Raw genomic sequence first — 18,951 nt, forward strand, 5'->3', positions numbered from 1 at the left:
CTAAGAACACTAAGATATTTATCATTCCAGAACTCACAAATTTTGGTAAGTAAATACCTTATTGAACAAAATGGTACCCAGAAAAGATACCTAGAATTTTGTTCGCCTCTCCTTCTTCTCCCTCTCATCTCCATATTGTAAGTGTGATAATATGTGATAAAAACAAAAGCTCTATTTTTATAGTGCTCATGATGTTTAGACAGCAAGACTTCTCAGAAAGGATTATTTGTAGAGAGCAGCCATTGTACATAAAGAAGCCAGTGCAAAGTTTATGTAGGAGCCCGGAACATACATTTACTGCAACTACTCCAACAGCTCGATAAATAGCAGTATTAGAGAATTGGTAATAAAAGGACTATTTTGAGTAACTAGTACTGATAACATGCAGAAATGCGGACTTAAGGCTATATTTTTGTTGAGTTTAGACTAGATTTTTAGGGTTTTGCCCCCCTTCCTTTCATTTCCTCAGCTTGTAAAATTGCAAGGAAGAACACAATTCCTTGGGGCTTGCAAGAGTCACTAAGCCATCTTCAAAACTCAAGCAGCCTGGGCAAATAAGAAGTGCTACTTAACTCACCTAAGCCCATCTGCAGGATTTTCTGTGCACAGACAGCCCCTGTGCAAAATGAAAGCAGCAAGGCCTCTCAGAGCCTTCAATCACACCATCCAGGAGGGCAGATAAATGCCTCTAAAATTCCCTTTCATTTTATGAACAGAGACTTCCTCGGCTAAGAGACCTTGCCATCTTTCTGCTTCCTCCTTTTCAAAGGGCTGAATTTTAATGCAAATCTAATTACTCCCTCGATCAGGGCAGGCAGATGCTGTGCAGACCCCTCTTCCTGTGCCACATGTCAGGGCAGACCTGCAACACCCCTCCTTCCCAGGCACAGCAGCAGCCGCGGCCTTAGGCACTCCAGCTACCCCGGACTGGACCCGGGAGAACAGTGACCGCTGGACACACACACACAGCCCACAGACACCCATCCCCTAGGGGACCTCTTTCCAGTTTTCACTCCAGCACAAGTGTTAACCCTTTCTCTACCCACCCACAGGAAACGGCTCTGGGGAAAGCCAGCCTGATTTTAATGCCGTCTAGCACCATCTAGTGGTCACAGGTTTTAAGTGCTGCCAATCTTTTCAGGTATTTTTGCCAGCGATCACAGAATGATCAAAGAATATAAAATAAATCGAACGATAGTCCGAATCACTTCATATTTCCCTACCTAAATAACTCAAAAGCAGAAACTTCTACAGACTCAAAAACCTATCTTAATGACTCAGGACTTTTTTTTTAAACACCTCCACTCTCATGGTTTTTTAAAAAAAGAATAAAAGCCGGGCAGTGGTGGCGCATGCCTTTAATCCCAGCACTCGGGAGGCAGAGCCAGGCGGATCTCTGTGAGTTCGAGGCCAGCCTGGGCTACCAAGTGAGTTCCAGGAAAGGCGCAAAGCTACACAGGGAAACCCTGTCTCGAAAAACCAAAAAAAAAAAAAAAAGAAGAAAATAATACCAACTCAAAGCTTTTGGTTTTAGAGTCGTAATTTTACCTGATTCTTCTAAATTAAAGTGTTTACTGACAGAATATTACAAAGATAAATGTACAGGAGAAAAGAGAATTTTCCTTTGAGCTATGAGACTTCCCCCATTGAAATGTTTACTTTCATGTGTCCTACTATGTATCTATACAATCTTTACTGTTTAATCCTTTGATATTTTAAAGGATTTAGAAAATGGAGGATGTAAGTTATTTGTTGGTCATCCAATCTAGGTATATAAGTTAAAGGAAATACTATGTATCCATATAATCTTTAATAGTCTTTTGGTCTCTGAAAAATACAAATACCAATGTAAATCTGTAGAAAGAAGAGCCTCACCATCCTACCCTGACGTTTACTGTCACTTTTCATGGTAAGTAAGACATCCAATGGTGTGACTTTCATTCCCAGCATGTAACGTGAGCAAGGACCAGCAAGCTCGGAAAGCATCTCAGACAGAGCAGGCTCACTCGTACCAGACCTGCGGGGACGGAGGCTGCTGGCCGGCGGGCAGGCGGGCGGACGGGCGGGTGGGCGGGCATACACACCTGGATGAGGAGGGGATGTGTGGGCCACCTGTCAATTGTGCTCCACTTCATGGTGGGCTTCCGTCCCACCTCGTTATAGTATCTGTAAATGGCATTTAAGCTGCTGCCTAAAATACAAGGGAGTCATTTAGTAGACACACTCGATTGTGGAGAAAATACAGCACAGACTGGTAAAGGGCAATAATTGTAAGTTCAGGGTAGGCAGCTGTTTCTATACAGAGACCGGGTCTAATTACGATCTTTTCAATACTCTAAAATGCATATAGATTTAACTACCCTGCAAATGAAGATCACTAAAGAGCAATCAATTTCAACAGACCTTCAAAGATTATTGAGGCCATTTCTCCTGAGAGACGTGAGGGCTGCGAGTTTATGAAATATAGGCTATTGTGAATTTGCAGGGACCAAGTCTTAAAATTGAGAGCATGTGAAGAAAAGCTCTCCCATTATGACCGGAATCAGCCCTATTACAGGCAGTGTAGGGGGTGAGAGAGAAAGCCAGAAGTGGGCTGTTATCCCAGCATGCTGATGCTGCTTTGTGTCCTTCTAACACTGCTGTTTTCTGGTATTTTCCTTTAGAGCGGCTTCATTTTCCAAGGTTTTCATGGTGGAATATGCATCATTCTATATCTAGAGCATTTTTGGACATTTTCAGTCAATATTACAAGTTAAATATTTCTCACATTCAAATGAAAGCTGTAAAGCCATCCTTTCTAAAGGTGCAATCAGAGGGTAAGCAGCCTGTCAAGGCGTCTAAAAGCCCTGCATTTAATCAATTCTTACAAAATGTGTCATTCCCCGGAATAAAGTAAACAAACGCTGCCCTCTGGCAGGTAACCTAACAAACGTTGTGTTTCCAAGTGAAAGGGGATTTGATGACAACCCGAAGTCCAGGAGAGGAGCAGCAGGAGGAAGCCAGGAAGCTGACACTGGGGTCAAATCCTGAAGCCCATAAAACCACCCCTAACGGGGCCTCTTACTCAGTCTCACACATAGCAAGTTCCAACATGTCTGTGTGCTACCTGTCACCAGTTTCCTGGGTTCCTTACCATAGGGATCATAGTTAAGTTGCCAGTTTAAAAAGCTTACTCAGGACAGAGCCACAGTTTAACTCATATTGTTTGCTCAGGCTAAGATTCATCTTGCATTAAAAAGAAAAATCAATGGACTCAATTCCAATGAGTAGAAACAGTGATGTAAGAGAATCTAAATTTGAGGGACAAAATAATCTCCATAGAAATCAAAGTATCACATCATATTCACACTGCAGGTCTCACTGCACATTTGGGCATCATTTTCTGGGAGTCACTTTAGCTCCCTTGTGTCACTGGACAACAGTCAATATACTACCGGAAGAAGTAATTAAGAAGGGGGTTATTATAAGTGAGAAAGATGCCACGAGAAATACAGACCACACGGTGTATGTTCAAAAGACACAGTAGCGAAAGGAGACCATTGGCCTCAAAGAATAAATGTGTTTCCTAAAACATTCATAGCTTAGAAGTACAGATGCTTGGTCCTTACACATGCGGTGCACTGGAGAAAAGCCACGTGTGCCCTGAGCCCTGCCCACACAGCTAGACCCATCTGGGAGGGAAGGAGTGCATCTTTTGTATGCCACACCAATAACAACTGTAACTAATCAACTATGGAGAGCAGACATCTGCAAGTCAAGGGACATTTTGCAAAGCAAGATAAAAATACGCCTTGACAATTCTAAGATCTGACTCATTCTCCAATAATATATTAGCAGATATTTTAAACTGTAGATTGCCAAAGTAAATCACAATTCAAACTTCTGGGTGTATGTGAAAGATTGGGCATTTTAACAGGTGCGCGCTCTCTCTCTCTCTCTCTCTCTCTCTCTCTCTCTCTCTCTCTCTCACACACACACACACACACACACACACACACACACACTTGTGTGCCTCAGTATTTAAGGCACACAACACTTGGAATGTTTCCTCCGTAGCCTTTAGTTCCTCCCTATAGGTATAATAACATTAATATTCAAAGGCAAACTGGGAATACAAATGCACTGGCCTAAATCCTTTAGAGAATGCAAATATATTTGTGGGTAATAATAAAGCTTTACCTATAATTAAGAATAGCTTTAATCCCAGCACTCGGGAGGCAGAGCCAGGCGGATCTCTGTGAGTTCAAGGCCAGCCTGGACTACCAAGTGAGTTCCAGTAAAGGCGCAAAGCTACACAGAGAAACCCTATCTCGAAAAAACAAAAAAAAAAACAAACAAACAAACAAACAAAAAAAAAAAGAATAGCAGGGCATGGCAGTACATGCCTTTGATCTCAGCACTCAGAAGGCAGAGGCAGGTGGATCTCTGTGAGTTCAAGGCCAGCCTGGTCTACAGAGTGGGACCTGGCTCAAAAAAAAAAAAAAAAAAGCAAAAAGCAAACAAACAAAAAAGAATATACAGTTTCCCAAGCTTACATTTCATCTTCAGTCAAATGTCCAGAGATCAGCAAGGAGTAACGCATTCCAAAACCCAAGAACACAGCAGTTTATAAAATGTTCATTTGAGTCCCCACGTTGGGTTTTTCTTGGTTTGTTTTGGTTTTGTTTTTTGTTTTGTTTTTTGAGATAGGCTCTTACCATATAACCTTGGCTGGCCTGGAACTCACTCTATGAATCAGGCTGGTCTCAAATACATAGAGAACAGGCCTGCCTCTGCCTGGGATGAGCGGTGTGAGCCACCACACCTGGACAGGATAGATTTTAAATTAACCAGTAACTAACCCATAACTGAAGACAGACACAAAAATGAAATAGCAGTATTTTCCGAATTTCCATATGAATACTTCTGCTTTCAAAATGGAAACAGTCATCCACTTATTCCTTTAATAAGAATTTCAGGGTAGACATAAAAATAAGGTTATGAAACAAACCTAGAAAATGATTAAGGTTCATCGCTGGCCTTTTAACCAACTGTATTAGAGTAGCAACCAAGCGCAGTCACCACCCTCCACAAACCGTTTATAACACTCAGCTGGCAGACCAATCATTCCAGAAGCACACGAAGCATGCGAGTTCAAAGCGACTGACCTGAGCTCTGAAGTGTCAAGAAGACACTTGACCAGATCTGCCATTCAAATTGCAAATTTCTTCAATGGTCAGATTCCTGGGCTAATTCTGCCAGGGCTCTAGCCACCTCAGAGATGTCCTTACCCGTGGTGGAGCAGCTATACTGTGGATACTGTGTGAAAGCAATGGCCCTTTCTAGGCCATCTCTCTCCATCTCTTCAATTGCTTCTTCTGTCAGAGGATGGACGTACCGAAATCCAATATAGTATTTGTGAGGTGCTATTAGGAAACACAAGTGGGAAGGAGAAGGTATTAATCTTTATATGGATTCCTCAGGGTCACCAAACGTAATGTAATGGCCAGAACAATGAACGACTAACCTAATTTTCTACAATGCTGATACGGTGAGCAAGTGAGGATATTCCTGGCATCTTGTCCATCTTTTGGCAGGCACAGGGGCACTTGGTTATTCTCAGAGATCAACAATCCTACCCGCCTACCTTTTATTAATATGATCATCTTTAAAATGCAAGCTTTTATTCTTAATTATCTGCTCTCATCAGACATAAGGAGACTGCAGAAAAGGGAGGGGAAAAAACAACTAGTATCTAGTTGGATGAGGTGGCACAGCCTTTAACCCCAGCCCTCAGGAGGCAGATCTCTGTGAGTCTGAGGCCAGCCTGGTCTATATAGCAAGTTCCAGGCCAGCCAGGGCTACATAGTGAGACCCTGTCTCAAATTTCTTTTTAAAATTTAGTACTCATTCATGACATGTACTGTCTTAATTGAGCAAAGTGGCATATGCATGTTATCCCCAACACTTGGGAAGCAAGAGCAGGAGGCCAAGTTAAGGACCGCTGGGGCTACACAGCAAGTTCAAGGCCAGCCTGAGTTACATAGCTAGACTGTGTCTCAAAACAAACACACAAACGAGGGCTGGAGGATAATTGTAGAACATGATCGTGATCACAGTACACAGGAGCCTTAGGCAGGAAAACTGAGTCAGCCTGATATACAGCACATTCAAGGCCAGTACAAAATATAAAGTGAGACCCTGACTCAGAAAAAAAGAAAGAGAAACAGCCAAGACTTCTGAGAATCACCTTCAGTTAGCCCCGTAGCCCGGAGGAAGCAGGGAAGCACAGAAATGCCTAGAAGGAACAGACAGAGACCAGCTGAGCTGCCTGGAAGAAGCTCAGGCCAGCTGGTGAAGATGTTCTCCAGCCGTTAAGATGTCTGCTATCTGTGCACTGAGCTCCCCAACTTTTGCGAGCTGTCACTCATGATATGGTGGGCTTTAGTGATGTAGCTGTCTTTGGGACATTTCTGTTCCTGTAAGTAACTCTTACCCATTCCTGTAAATAACCAGACTGAAATTCACTGGGTTACCACCTTGGACTTTGGTGATAGCCATACTTTGGTCTGCCATCAATTCCCTATCTGGGGTAAGTAGATGCTTGTTCCTGTCTCCCAAAGTGTCGTGTCACACAAGCGGGTAGTGATTTGTCAAAGGATCATGAGTATCAAGGCCCACTAAGGGCTGGGAACTCAAGTAGAGCTTCTGAGATCCAGAGAAACAAAAGGTAGCTCCCAAGAGAAGTGACTGATGCCTGAGTGACAGTCACACAAGTCAGCTCCAATGGGGGGGTATGTGCAGCTAGCCCATAGTCTTCCTGTATGTATCCATCACGTGCTCAGTGCACACACAGACCTGGAGGTTGGATGGATGAATGAAGGACACACAGGTATAGGAATCGATGGGTAAAAGTGTAGGTGAATATGCAGGCAAATGAACAGAGCAAACAGGAGAAAAGACAATTTTATGCCACATTGAGTGAATTAATGACTTGTTAGGCAAGCCACTGAGCTTAGACCCAAAGTTGTGATGAATGAGTACTGGATATTTTAAAAATAAATCTCCCAAGGACAGAATGCTTAATGCTTAACTAATTAAAAAATCACCTTCCCAACAACTTCAAGTATGAAGTCAGTGTCTGATGCTTTGACAGCTTACAAAAGCAGAGAATTAATATCAGAACCCGCCACGTGTAAATTCCTGTCTTTGCATTATATGGACATACAATAAAATGAAAAGACATTTGACAGTAGGTGGGAAAATGCTCTGGGACTCTGTCCAACCAATCTCAGAGACTGAAGCCATAGAAAGTCTGGGCATTCAATAGCCTTTCCATAGTGACCAGAGAAGGAGAAAGTGGAAAGATGGGAAGAATGCATTCCTATCTGTTTTTGTTATTGTTTGTTTGTTTGAGACAGGGTCTCTCTATGTAGTCCTGGAACTCACTATGTAGGCCAGGCTGGCCTCAAACTCACAGAGATCTGCTTGCCTCTGCTCCCAAGTGCTAGGATTAAAGCTGTGCACCGCCTCGAACTCACAAAGATCCGCCTGTCTCTGCCTCCCGAGTGCTGGGATTAAAGGCGTGCGCCACCACAGAGGCCAGCCCGGTCTCCAAAGCGAGATCCATGAAAGGTGCAAAGCTACACAGAGAAACCCTGTCTTGAAAAACCAAAAAAAAAAAAAAAAAAAAAAAAAAAAAAAGGTGTGCACCACTACTCCAGGCTTTCCTGTCGGTTTTCTTTCTCCAGTCTGACATCTGATCGGGCTCTTCATGGGGATGGATGCTATGCTTCATGAGGATAGATGCTACGCTAACATAAAAATCCAAAAGGCTGGCGCCCTTCTAATTCTTCTTTCCATTAAATAATTTGCACATTGGATTCATTACCATGACAAACTGACAACAATCAGAGCATTTATTCTCTACCAAGGAGGAGTGGGTAGAGACAGCTAAGTTGTTCTGCCATGTTTAAAGAGATGCATTGTGGCCTATATAGATGAACTGTACATGAAAAGCCCTGGAGCCACAGCCATGCACACCTGACCATCAGAAGTACAGCTGAACGATTTTCTAAGTGAGATGGTCTCATGAGGGAGTGGGCTCCTTTGTGCAGTGGGACTGGGAGATTCTGAGAACATTTCAAGCTGATGCTCAGCGATGTTTTCTCAGAGAGAACTCTTATGGTCCTGCCTAATAGGCTGTTCTCTTTGAGGGCCCCAGGATCACACTCTTGTCCTGAGTCTGAAGCCATAGAAAGCATTTACAATGAACATATTTTCATACATCCTAACTTGAACTTCTTCTAATTTTAACACTTCTCATTATGCTGGTTGATGTTGTCTCATTGACACAAACTAGAGTCACCTGGGAAGAGGGACCCTCATTTGAGGAACTGCTTGCATTAGACTGGTTTGTGGGAATGTCTGTGGGGCCTTTCCTTGACTGATGATTGATATGGGAGAGCCAAGCTGACGATTGGCGAGCCACCCCTGGGCAGGAGGTCCTGGATGGCATCCCAAAGCAGGTTGAGCAAGCCATGGAAATGAACAGGGCAGCAGCACTCCTCCATGGTCTCTGCTTCCGTGCCTGCCTGCAGGTTCCTGCCTGAGTTCTTGCCTTGGCTTCCCTCAGGGGTGGACTGTTACAGGGAAATATAAAATGAAATAAACCCTTCCCTCCCCAAGCTGCTTCTGGTCAGTACGGTGTCACAGGAATAGAAGGCAAACTGGGACTCTCATACTGGCCCATGCTTTAGTATTACCTGAAACTATGTGTCCTACAGTCACGTGCACCTTGGATGGGAATAAATGCAGCACCTGTAGCTCATTCCTGCATTTAGTGTCTCAGTCTATGCAGAGGTTCTCACAAGTTACCAGATGTGTGCTGTTGAGAGTCAGGCCAACGTGGCAACTCTCTGCCTCACAGTGGTGATGCTGTTGAGTTGAAAGCATGACTGAAGATTGCTCAAGTGACTTACACTCTGAGTTACAGCTAGCTACTCCTCTAAATGCTCATCTAACAGCTGCCCAGCTAGAAGGAACGGCCACGGCAACCGCCTAGCCCATCTTCTGTGGACGGACGGTGTATTGCCTCCTCTTTACAACCCAGCTCAAGGTAACTTTAAACTCCCTTTTGAAACACTGCCCAACTTTTCAGCGTATTTGTGACACTGGAAGTAATTTTAAAAGGGTCTACTACAGTCAGAGGAGAATGTCTGGAGAACTCAGTCAAGCGAGCAGGTATTATATATTATAGATACTCACAAATCAATAGTTGCTGGTACCTGGACCAGGGAAACAGATCAGTAGAAAAAGTGCTGGCAGCACACGCATGAAGACTAGTTCAGAGCCCTGGTATCCACATCAAAAGCTGGGCAAGTCAGGTGGCCAGTTGTAATCCCAGCACATAGGAGGCAGAGGTAAGAGATCCCGGGGCAAGCTGGCTAGCTTAGACTAACTGGATTGGTGAGCTCCGGGTTAAACTGAAAGACCTGCCTCAGTATATAAAGTGGAGAAAAATCGAGGAAGACACAAAACATGTTAACTTTGGGCCTCCACATGCACACGAGCGCACACGCGCACACACACATTACTCATGCAGAGAATCGTCCTGCCTCTGCCTCCTGCGTGCTGGGATTATAGGACTGCACCACCATGCCTGACTCTGACTATCTACTTTAGCAAACCTAGCACTGTAGTAAGAAGAATACACACCTGTGTCAGGTGACAGCTCATCCAGCAGCTTCACCATGCCTTCTCCCTGCTTGGAAGTCCACATCTTGATGGGGGATCCACCTCCGATCCTGCGATACTGCTCTTGAATTTTGGGGGTTCGGCGTTTGGCGATGAATGGCGCCAGCTTACTAAATCATTAAACGTATAAGTAAGAAGGATTTTATTCCACTTTTGTAATCTGAGATACACTTTCTACTAATAAAGAAGACATGAGTAAAAGTTAAGAAGAGCCTAACACGATCAGCTGTTAGGAATACTGCCATGACGTCCCTAACAAGTCAGCATGGACTTGAGAGTTCACCTCTGCACTCCACAGTGCTTGAGGAACACATCCTGAACACTCTGGATACCCGCCCCTGACCTGGATGCTGCTAGATACCAACCTACATGCTGCTTCTGCACCGAACAAGAACTAGGGGGGAAAGTACAGGGAGCATACATTGGTTTCCTGATGCTGGGGACTGAATCTGGGTCCTCATCCATTCAAGGCAAGGACTCTACCATTGAGCTGAAGCTCCAGGACCATCCTGATTTGTTTTTAATTTTGGGACAGACTCTCACCAAGCTACGTCGACCACCCTTGAACTCTCAATGTTGCAGAGCCTGGCCCGGGTACCTACTTCTCCTGCTTCGAGCATCACCAAGCCTCACACAGGGCCCTTTGAAAAGCAATTTTTGTTATGTTTACGATTTGGGGTGTGTGTGTGTATGTGTGTGTGTGTGCAAATGCACATGTGTGTACGCACACTGGCACAAATGTGAAGGTCAGAGGACAACTGGCAGGAGTTGAGTTGGTTCTCTCCTTCTATCATGTGGGTCCCTCCATGGCATGTACACACCCACACATACACTAAATAAACAAAATGTAAAAAGAAAAGTATTGTTTCACGTTATGAAAGGAGTTTCAGTGGAGAAACGTGAAGCTTAAGTTTCAAACAGTTTCTGACACATCTATCAAATATTGGGTACAATCTTAAGTACGTTCTTTAGAAAATAATACGTGGCTCTTACCATATTTTCTTTTCTAAAACAACTACAAATGCTATCATTTATTACAAAAACCATCTCTCAACAGTGACAGAACTGAAGAGATTAGAAAGCAGGGAATCAAACAGGTCTCAGGGATTAAACTCTAAAACTCTTGGGCATCAAAACCTCACTATTGGATGGGAAAGATGGCTTAGCAGTTATGACCATGTACTGTTCTAGCAGAGGACTCGAGTTCTGTTCCCAACACCCATGTTGGGCAGCTCACAACCCACTGTAACTTCCATTCCAAGGGATCTGACACCCTCTTCTGGATTCCTCAGGACTTGTTTCCACACATGCACAGACACACACTTACACACATAACTTAAAATCTTTTTTTTTTTTTTTTTTTTTTTTTGTCTGAGACAGGGTTTCTTCTGTGTAGCCCTGGCTGTCCTGGAACTCATTCTGTAGAGCAGGCTGGACCCAAACTCACAAAGATCTGCCTGACTTTGGTTCCTGAGTGCTGGGATTAAAGGCGTACACCACCACCATCCAGTTTGAAATAAAATCTTAGGGAAAAAAAAAGCCTCTCACTATTGCACAGAAAAATGTAGTTACATGAGTATCCGGTACATTCTGTGCCAAGGCTAAGATAAGTTTATGTATAACTGGACCCAAGACAGTGCCTTCCTACTCTCAAGTGCCCTCAGAACACTTTGTAACCTGCCATTTGCTCTATTTAACCCAAGCTGAGGTGACTGTGACGCTGTGGTTGGGATGGTTTGGAAGGACTCAGAAAAGGTACTCACTCCACACAGTCACCTTCCTAAGACACAAAACAGCTCACCAGCGTCAGCGGCCTTCTGGCACATCACCAAACAGTAAGAAAAAAATGGACAATATAGATTATTTGAAAATAAACGTTTCAATCGTTTCTCAGCTGGCAAGCGAGTTGATAATATTCTAAGACAACAGAGTTTGGGACAAAGGGAGGGAATTCCTGTGACCTGACTTAGCAAGCCAACCAACAAAATGAGTCCATGAATCGGAAGCTGAAATCACTCTTCGCATAATTTATTCTTTACCACAGCTACAATTGCAGTGTCAAACATTGTACTTAATACATATGTATGTATGTATGCCCTTAAGTGTGTGTGCTTGTGTTTGGGAGGCACATGTGTATTTAGGTGCAGATGTGCATGTGTGTGTGTGTGTGTGTGTGTGCATGCGCACACATGTGCTTGATGATGTGTGTATGTAGACCGCAGAATGACCTTGAGCATCGTTCCTCCGCCAACCACCTTTTTAAGTCAGGGACTCTCCCTGGTCTGGGACTCACTGAGCAAGTAGACTAGCTGGTCAGTTTGCCCCAGGGATCTGTGTGTTTCTACTCCCTCAGTGCTGGGGTTACAGCTGCCTTTTAAAACAAACAAACAAACAAACAAACAAACAAACAAACAAGACAGGGGTTCTAGGGATTGAACTCTGAGGCGTCTCCACAGTCCAGCTTGCTCTTAATGTAACAAAATGAAGGTTGATCCTATACGGCTGCATATGTGGGCAGTGAGGTACACAAAACAGAGTTTACTGCCGCACTGTAAACAGTGTCTACCAATGAAGTACAAATTAATATAATCATACAATGCAATTCTAAATGGTCACGAAGAAAATGAGGTAGATCTATATAATATGTTATGAAACAAAATACTTGAACAAAAATCACTAAGTGCCAAATAAGGTGCATTAGTCCGTTCACATCTGTATACTGAAGTGGGGAAGAACATGTACAGGTGCATACACACTCACATGCATGCATTGTTTCCAGCACTTACATCTGGCTAACTGATGCTGGAATTCAAGGTGGTGGGGACGTTTGCTTTTTGGTGTAAATACGTTATTTCCATTTTAGTCATATACATGTATTAATTTTTCATTGCAAAACGTCTTTTGAAAGAAGACTAGAGCAAAGGGGTAGGGAAATAAGAATGAAAGGAAGAGGCGAGAAGCCATAACCCACCCTCAAGGGCAAGGTAGTGACAGGCGTTGCTTCCCGAACGTTAATCAGCAGGTAAGCGCCGAGCACCAACACATCTTTAAAAATCTTGAAAACCTTAAAGTTACCTCAGCTGTGCTGAGACAGCTGTAATTGCCGGGGTTCTGGGAAGGAGAGGGCTCGAGGAGAGAGTTCGCTGACTGTCTCTCCTGCTGCAAGTCTTCCCATACCACTTCCTTCTCCTTTCCAACAGAAGACACGAGTGTTGTCATGACCGACCAGAGCCACACAGAGGACAAATGCACCATGCGTTCGTTCTATTTACACAGTATATCTTACTTTTGAATGGGAAGTGTCATGAGGTCTCGGTCCAAGAAGAGTCTTTGAAGGAAGTCTTGAACTTCTCCGAGGGTTTCGGGGCCCCCCATGTTTAACATTAATATGCCGGTTTTGGGCTTCCTACATAAGGAAAAACAGTTCGTTGGCCACACTTTCATTTGCTCCAGGGCAGATATTTCTTCAGCTGATAAGAACCCACAGGCCCTTTGGTGACATCACAGGGCTGGCTAGCTGCTTGGAGACACAGAGGGCCTCCACTTCTTCACTGACCTGCCTCGGACTCTGACCCTTGCCTCGAGGCTCCAGCCCTGATGTTGGCATTAACTGAACTCAAAACTTCCCTATTATCCTGTCAGTCTTGAACAAAGAGCCAATTCTTCAGGGACAGAGACACAGAAACCTAAAATGATTCAGAGGGCAAAGGATCTGCAAGTGCCGGTGCTTTATGAGTACACAAGGTCAGGCTTTCCACAGATTAAGGTTTCTTTGTATGCTAAAATTAAAGTCCAGTGTTCTTCCTTAAAACACTGTTTGGGGCACCCAGTGCATAAAGCATATACTCAACATAATCTACCACCAAGTAAATTCCGTCACCCGGAGAGTGTTCCCCTTTCAACACTCCAGTGAGTCTACCATTCACTCATCTGCACCCCGTCTCTTCAGTCACACAGGAAGCCATTCTTAACCTAAGCTAAATTATGTCTTAGTACTCTGCTTTCTTTCCCAGCATATGCCACCAGCCCATCTTCAGTGCCCTATCTTAGTGACCCTCCCCCCGACATCTCTTTCATACATGTATTTAATGTGCTTTACTCCCTCACACTCCCACTGAACCTCCTTTTTCTTCCTAAGAAGTCCTGACTTACCGTCATGGGGTTTTAGTTTGTTTGTGACCTACAGAATTCAATCTGGATTCTTTGCATGAGCATGGGTGGGCTATTCACTAGAGATTCAGCACCTCGCTCACCCCTGGCTACACTACTGAAGAAAATGACTCCCTCTGCCCTAGGAACCACTAACTTTAATGGCCAATTACTTTCAGGGAGGGGTGGGCCTCAGGAACCCCTTTACCAACTGTGCTAGAATATTGATGAGCGCAATTTTGAGCTGGTCAATTTGTGTGGATAGGCAATGTGGATGTGAGCTCATGAGTGGAATGGTCATGTCATGCCTGGACAGTCTCACAACATACTTCTCCCTCCTCTCTCATTAACATTATTTCCACCTCCTCCTTCCATTCACTCTTAATAATAATAATAATAAAAAGGCTGAGAAATAACCAGCCCGAAGTTCACCTCAAATACTACTAGGAATGCTTACACCCCCTGCATCAAACCATTTCTTACTAGAGTGACTGATGCTGTACTTGGAGCCCAAAGTAAAGATAAAGTAGGACCACTTTTCACTGTCTTAGGCCAGTGTTTCTCAGCCTCAGCACCACTGGCATTCTGGGTGGAATAATCCTTTACTATAGAGGACTCTCCTACACAATGTAGGGTGTTTGTTAATAGCCCTAGCCTCCACCTACTGGGTGCAGTATTACCTGTTCTGGTTAGGGGTTTTGTTGTTGTTGTTGTTGTTGTTGTTTTGTCAACTTGACCACAAACTAGAGTCACTTGGGAAGAGGGAACCTCACGAGGGAAATTGCCTCTATCACACTGGTCTGTGGGCATGTCTGTGAGACATTTTCTTGATTAATTATTGACGTGGAGTAGTGTGACCACAGGGCAGGTGGTCTCGGAGTATGTAAGTAAGGTAAGCAAACCATGGGGAGCAAGCCAGTAAGCAGCACTCCTCCACGGTCTCTGCTTCAGTTCCTGCCTTGAATTCCTGTCTTGGATTCCCTCGATGTCGGACTGCAACCTGCAAGCCAAATAAACCCTTTCCTCCCCAAGCTGTTTTTGGTCAATGCTTTGTCACAGCGACAGAAACCGAACCAGCATAATTCCTCACCTCAGCTGTGATGACCAAAGATGCCTCCACACCTTAGAGAAAGAAGGTCTAATCCATTTTTACTAAGAGGATTACATCAAGCAATTATACTTAAGATGTTGCAGAACTTTGTGTGTGGATATTCGGTACCTGTGTATGTACACATATGGGGGGTGCATAGACCCAGCAGTGCACGTGGAGAGGCCCGGAGGCTCATGTCTGGTGTCTTCCTCTATTGTTTTCTATTTTATTTTTTGAGACAAGGTCTCTCACTGACCTGGAGCTTATGAATTTAGCTAGACTGGCCGGATAGTGAGCCCTTAGGATTCTCCTGCCCCTGCCCCACCCCCAGCCTTGGGATTACAGACACACAGAGTTGTGTCCAGATTTTATGTGGGTGTAGGGACTTCAACTCATGATTGCTCAGCAGGCCCTTAGCCCAGAACCATCTCCCCAGCCCCTGCAAAACTTTTTCACATAAAAATGCTATAATGACACTAACAGGCCTGTTGACTTTTCGTGCTACCTAAACATGCCAGAGGCAGCACCTGGTGAAACTGCTGTCTCCCTTAATCTCCCTGCTGAGACCACCCATCTTCCCCCAAGTTCTTGTCTTTCGTCCTCAAAAATCTGTGACTCCTAATAAATTAAGTGCATTTTCCCGTGGATTGCTGCCAGTTAGCAGATTACTGGTTAACGAAGCCTAGGCTAAAAGACTTACCTAAGCCACAAAGGGTATCAGTGTGCAAACGGGATTTAGAACTATGCTTTCCATCTATAACACCTGAGCTCAGAACAAGAGTGGCTTTAAAGCGGATGTCACTCGGCCCTGCTCACGTTTTGCAGACCCGTGTTGATTTTATACATGAAAGAGTCGCATATGATTTGAAAATGCCCCAACACACGTTAACGCTTAATTCCAAACTGTGTTGTGCATGATGAGTGCTGCATTAGTCTGCCTCTGCTGTGTTCCCAGTACAAAGTGCGGAGCTTTAATCAAGGGTCTCTGTCTCTCTTCCCCTTCAGACAGACCACACCTGAGACCAAGGTCTCACTGGCCAAGCCTCTCTTTGTTTGAACATCAAAGTAGGCACAGCAACATGTATTTTAAAACCTACTTGGAAAAGTTTAAACACTTTGCATTTGTTATATTCTGGGACTTTTAAAGCACAAAGCTTTTCCTTTGAAATGTGCATAATAGGAACTAAAACTCATCAGTTAGCAAACAGTCACTTTATTCTGTGGCATCTAGACAGCGCTGATGAAAAGAAATAAAAATCTCAGTTCTTCATTAAACCTACAAGATATCAGTGACCCAAAGATCTATGCTACTTCTAGAACAAAAGACAGTAAAAAACAGAATCTGCACCAAATTTACACACACATACACACAAATACACAAACACACACACACACACACACACACACACACACACACACACACACACACACACACAACAGACACAGTCGGAACACAGCTCCACTCTTGGGTTTGTCTTATCTATGGCTGCCTTGACATTGCAGCAGCAAAGGTAAAGAGCAGCAAAGGAGATGTTGTGGCCTAAGAAAACTAAAACTAAAATAAACTAAGAAGCAAACTCCTGAAAAAAGCCTGTGGACTCCTAAGCTAGCCTAGCAGCTGGCCTAGCACTGTAGCCTAGCTCAAGCCAAGCACTACGCCACACCACGTCTTTCAAGACCTTGGCATCAGAATGGTCCCCCAGGATGCTCCTTACTTTAGCATCTCAAATATCCCAAACTAGACCTAACCGATGCCTGGAATGTAGGCTTAGATAAATAAATTGTGATTTACTAAACTACTCTTAAACTCTTTGAGATTGACTGTCAACTTGATAGTCCATAAAATCAGCCAGTAGGCAAACCTTTAGTACGCCTGTGAGGGGATTTTTGGGCTGAGTTAAGTGAGGTGCAAAGATCCACCTTAACTATGGGGGCACCATTCCACGCATCCCAGAGTGAATGAAAAGGAGAAAGTAAAGTGAGCATCAGCATTTATCTCTCTCTGCTTCCAGAGTGCAGATTAAAATGTGACCAGTCACCTCACACTCCTGCCACCATGATGGACTGTACCCTCAAACTATGTGCAAAAATAAAACCTTCTTTATGTTGATTTTATAAGGTATTTTGTCACAGCAACAAGAAAAACAACTAAAACAACATAGAAAATATTTATAAATACATGGTGACAGTAGAAAAATGTAAAATAATATGCATTGTACTGTTTACATGTCAGTAAGTACATACGAGTGGATAATAAAATACTAGATGCTACGATTACTATGACTTTTAAATCCTTCCACCTGAATGTTCTAGTGTTTTATATAAATATTATATAAAGTTACTTAATAGAACCTAAGACATACTTTTATTTAATTGTTAACAATTAATGTAATATTAAGGGCATTTATATTATTGACTTTTGTCACCGCAAAATATAGGAATTGTGGTGGTTTGAAAGAAAATGTCAGCTAAAGGGAGTGGCACTATTAGGAGGTGTGGTTTAGTTGGAGTAGGTGTGGTCTTGTTGAAGGAAGTGCATCACTGGAGGGGTGTCATATATGTTCAAGCCATGCCCAGTGTCTCAGACCACTTCCTGTTGCCTGCAAGCCAAGATGCAGGACACTCAGCTACTTCTCCAGCACCATGTCTGCCTGCACGCCACCTTGTTGCACCATGATGATAATGGACTAAACCACTGAAAATGTAAGCCACCTCAATTAGATGTTTTTCCTTTATAAGAGTTGCTGTGGTCATGGTGTCTTTTTATCACAATAGAGACCCTAAGACAGCAATGAAATATTTTTTCTTCCAGGTTCCTCAGTTCTTCCGCTCACATTAATACTTTTTCCAAGTCTTAAGGAACCACAGAGTACATAAGGTCCCATGTCCTACCTGACATGCCACCAGCTCGAGATGCCTGTGCTTCCTAGCCTAACCACTAACTACGTCTTCAAGGAAGACAGAGCTGAGAGGAAGGGATTTGGAACCCATCCTTAATGCCATATCCTAAATCAACCTCCGTTTCTTAGCCTTCAATCAATAAAATATCACAATCACAATGAAAAATATCAAACACAAAATGAAAACATATCATTTACATGGTGACTGTTCATGGTGGTTTGAGAATGCCCCCCATAATCTGGGGCATTTGAATACGTGGTCCCTAAGTGGTGGCACTGTTTGAATAGGTTTAGCAGGTGTGGCTTTGCTGGAGGAAGTGTGTCACTGGAGTTGGGCTTCAAGGTTCAAAGACTCACACCACTCCCAGTCTGTTCTCTCTACTTCCTGCTTGTAGTTTCAGGTGTGAGCTCTCTGATGCTGCTCCAGCTGCCATGCCTTTGCGACCCTCTGGAACTGTAAGCCCAAGCAAACTCATCTTTGTGTTGTGTTTTATCACAGCAATAGGAAAGTCACTAACACACTGTACAACTCTAGAATGCTGTCTTGTCTGGCAGGAAAGTCATGATGTCACTTAGTCACAGCTACTTTCCTGTATAAAACCTGTTCCTCTGTATGCCCTGAGGGAGTCTGTGGCTTCTGTTGCTGAAGAGAACACTCAGTTACACAATGGCTACCGCCTCTACCCATAAATACCAAGAGTGAAGTACACTCTGTTTCCTTAATAAAGTATAAACCATAGCACGTCATTGGTAATGGTGTTCTTTATGTTAAAAACTAAAAGTAATAATGGTAGAATCTCCCAGAGAAGTTCTTGGTAGGTTAACTACTTTTTATCCTATACAAGGTACACATTTTACAGGTGTAAATATGTCCAGTTCATACACAGATTTTTAGTATGCACACACTTGATTTCATATATGACATATACTAGGGCCACATCCCTTCACGACAGAAGACTATATTTAACTATATGTCCTTTGTTGGTCCTTAAAACCTATTATTTCATAGCTGTTAAAAGGAAATCAAGAAAATAACATCCCTTTGCTAATAAATACATTACATTTTTCCGGTCCCTC

At 43.5% G+C, this 18,951-nt stretch overlaps 1 protein-coding gene across 1 annotated transcript in view; it reads right to left on the reverse strand.

Moving 5' to 3' along the window:
* Fech (ferrochelatase) overlaps window positions 1-18,951 on the reverse strand; it is a 33,573-nt gene that overhangs the window by 9,049 nt on the left and 5,573 nt on the right. Inside the window, exons 3-6 of the mRNA XM_052742317.1 lie at window positions 13,022-13,141; window positions 9,697-9,845; window positions 5,271-5,405; window positions 2,085-2,191 (exon numbers count right to left, since the gene is read on the reverse strand). Of these exons, the coding sequence (XP_052598277.1) occupies window positions 2,085-2,191; window positions 5,271-5,405; window positions 9,697-9,845; window positions 13,022-13,141 (511 nt within the window). The remainder of the gene's footprint in view (window positions 1-2,084; window positions 2,192-5,270; window positions 5,406-9,696; window positions 9,846-13,021; window positions 13,142-18,951) is intronic.

This window comes from Peromyscus californicus, unplaced genomic scaffold (genome assembly GCF_007827085.1).
Source record: "Peromyscus californicus insignis strain IS unplaced genomic scaffold, ASM782708v3 Scaffold_17__1_contigs__length_78620276, whole genome shotgun sequence".
Classification (NCBI taxonomy): Eukaryota; Metazoa; Chordata; class Mammalia; order Rodentia; family Cricetidae; genus Peromyscus; species Peromyscus californicus.